Source organism: Rhea americana, unplaced genomic scaffold, assembly GCF_003343005.1.
Source record: "Rhea americana isolate MKP2758 unplaced genomic scaffold, rheAme1 scaffold_56, whole genome shotgun sequence".
In the NCBI taxonomy this organism is placed as follows: Eukaryota; Metazoa; Chordata; class Aves; order Rheiformes; family Rheidae; genus Rhea; species Rhea americana.
In genome coordinates this window covers 247,742-250,801 of record NW_028186712.1, presented here as the reverse complement: position 1 = coordinate 250,801, position 3,060 = coordinate 247,742, and the positions used below count along the sequence as shown (strand labels likewise).

Genomic DNA, 3,060 nt, shown 5'->3' with positions numbered 1-3,060 from the left:
GGGGGGGGGGGGGGGGGGGGGGAAGCGGCACCCTCTACAAAAGAGAGACATGTGGGAACAGTTTATTAACAGGTTACCACAGCGGAACAAAGCCTTTATTAGCAGCACGGGTCCCCCCGCGGGACAGCAAACAGCACCGCCGGCAGCGCCAGCCTCGTCGCGCTCGGGCGGCGGCAGAAGCGCGTCCCCCGCCCGGCGGCACCTCCTCCCGCGGGGGAGGTGGCGCCGCTCCGCCGAGAGGCTCCGCCGAGAGGCGCCCCCGGGTCGCCCCTCGCCGGGACCGCAGCAGGAAGCGGGGCCGCCCCGCCCCAGGGAACAGTCCCGGCGGGGGAAGGGGGAGGCGAGAGGGGGCCGCGGCCGCGCCGCTGCTACTGCCCCAGCCTAGCGCCCCGCCGAGGTGGAGCTCGGCCCGCGACTCGCCTCCCCCGAGCCCGCCGGCCGCACAGGCCCAGGCCGGGCCGGCAGGGCGGTACCTGCGCTGGAAGTCCTGCTCGAAGGGGGCCAGGTAGGGGTCCAGCTCCAGCAGCCGCGGCAGCTGCGGCGCGGGCGGGCTCGGGGCAGTGGCGGCCGCCATTTTACCCTCCGCGCAGCGGCGCGGCCCCTATATACCCCGGGGAGGGGGTCGCTGCGCGGGGAGGATGAATGTGGTGCCTTCGTGCCTCCTCCGGCCCGGCGCCGCCCACCGGCCGCCACCCCTCGTCACCCGGTGCCAGCGGGCTCTGCCGGGCGGCGCCGCCCGCCCCGCGAGGGATGTAGAGCCGCGGTTCCTGTGCGCCGCCAGCGGCGCCCCAAAATGGCCACCGCGGGCGGCTTCCGCCGCCGCCTACCCCGGCCAGGCAGCAGGACTGTCTGCGCCGCTGCCCAAAGCTTCGCCGCGGCCCCTCCTGCACCGCTGCGGGGTGACTCGCGGGGAGCAGGGTGCTACAGCTGCGCCCGTCCGCACCGCGCGGGATGGCGGCGGCGCCTGCGGCCTGGCAGCAGAGCTCCCCTGACTGCGAGCCGCAGAGCGTCGGGCAGAAGTTGGCGGGTGGGGAGAGCGAGCTGTGTTGCCGTCAGTAAAGGAAATAAAATAAGTACTGCGGCGGGCTTCCGGGACAGAGCGCAGTACAGAGCAGGCCGCATAAAGGTGCACAAAGGTGGCTGTTCAGACTTGTTTCAGTCCCAAGTTTGTGTATTTTTTCCTTTTTGATTTTTTTTCCTCAATACATCTGCTACTGGGTGAACTCTGTGTTCCTATAATGGAAAACTAGCTTTCTCTGGTACTGTAATGCACCATGCTGCAGCATGGTATTATCAGTGCTGGAGTGTATTTCTCAGCTGTTTGGTAGGGGACCAGCATGCTCACAGGCAAGCACAGCAAACTGAGACTCTGAGGATCCACACAACAAACTGTTGCTTTACTAGGGATGGAAAGAATCCTGAACAAAGTAAGGTGAATTCAACTGATCCTAATGTAGCTCTAAGTGCTGAATAGCACAGATAGATTGTAGCAGGATTTATTTGATTTAATACCAAAGTGTCACGTTTTTGGATGGGCCACCGACTATCCAAGGCAGTTAGTTACTACCCTGACCATGCTCCTAGGCCAATGTTTAGCGCTTTTTAAAGGCTTGGCAATTGTTATTTTGTTTAGACTTGTATTGTGAGGCCCTTTATTTAGAGGCTTCTTTCAAATGCTTTTCAGGCACAGATTAGATTGTTACTTGCAGTTTCTTGCTTAACTCCCGTTTCCGGTTAGTTTTTGTGCAGCTTCCCCCTCCTTGTCCAGCTGATAACTAACAGCACAGTATCTAATGAAAACAGGCAGAATGTTTCTAACTTTACCCCAAATTGGCTACTGTAAAAAAATACTTAGTATATTTCCTTCCTTTCAGCAATTTAGAACTTTACACATGCACAAAAAAAATCTGTGTACTTTTGTCCTTTATGGTATGCAATTAGTATATTATGGAAGAATGAGTAGGAAGTAATATTACAGAACTTGCCCTAGCAAAAAGCCTAAGTGGGTTTTGTTTCTTGAAAGAAATAGCTTCTGTGATATAAACAGAACTCTTTATCATATCCAGATCTAATAGATGAGGATTTTTTTTCCACCAATTTCCACTATTTCTGCAGTCTCAGTGGAAACTGAAATCTGTGTGTTTTTATTATTACCTGTGCTTCTCAAAACAATCTGTACAACAGTGATTCCAGTGTCTTTGTTAAATCAGAGTTTAATAACTCTCTATTTTCCTATTTCTCACATCTTTCTTTGCCCATTTCACATCTTACTTTGCATGTAGAATCATAGGATCAGTAAGGTTGGAAGGGACCATCTAGTCCAATCCCCTGCTCAAGCAGGCACATTAGACAAAGTTGCATCCAGGCGGGCTTTGAATATCTCCAGCGAAGGAGACTCTACAAAATCTCTGGGCAACCTGCTCCACGGCTCTGTCACTCTCACAGTGAAGAAATTCACCATTATGTTCAGGCTGAACTTCCTATGGTTCAGTTTTTGCCCATTTCCTCTTGTCTTGTCACGTGGGATAATCGGAAAGAGTTTGCCCCCTTCCCCTTGACACCCTCCCTTCAGGTACTTGGAGACATTGATAAAATCCCCCCTCAGTCTTCTCTTCCCCAGGCTAAACAGGCCCAGCTCTCACAGCCGTTCCTCATAGGGCAGATGCTCCAGCCCTCTGATCATCTTCATAGCCCTATGCTGGCCTCTCTCCAATAGCTCAATGTCTCTTACCTGTTCTTTTGCAAATGCAAATATCACGTGTTCTTTTGCAAATGCATCAGTGTCACTCTCACTGTTGACTACTTTGGCAATCTAAAGGAAGAGAAATTCCAGCTGTTGATCAAGAGCTAGGAACTTGCTTTTCACAATAAATAGTTAATGTTTTACCTGTGCTGCTGCTTTCAGGCTTCTGACTGTTATATAATAGAGAGGTTGTCTGCTGTTGAAGTGGAAGGAGGAAGGCAGTTCCTGCAGTCTCTGAATTCACCAGAGTAGGAAAGAAGAGCTTAATTCTCAAGCAGTTCACAGCACTGTTATTTACTGTTTGGTATAAACATAGG

The 3,060-nt window shown here is 53.2% G+C and overlaps 1 protein-coding gene across 2 annotated transcripts in view; it reads right to left on the bottom strand.

Moving 5' to 3' along the window:
* Positions 1-1,018, bottom strand: part of GBE1 (1,4-alpha-glucan branching enzyme 1) — a 147,956-nt gene extending 146,938 nt beyond the window's left edge. Inside the window, exon 1 of one of the 2 annotated variants that reach the window (XM_085318906.1) lies at positions 474-1,018. In XM_085318906.1, coding sequence (XP_085175032.1) covers positions 474-574 — 101 coding nt within the window. In that variant the 5' untranslated portion in view covers positions 575-1,018. The remainder of the gene's footprint in view (positions 1-473) is intronic. The other variant, XM_085318908.1, reaches the window with a different exon arrangement.
* Positions 1,019-3,060: the final 2,042 nt, after the last annotated feature.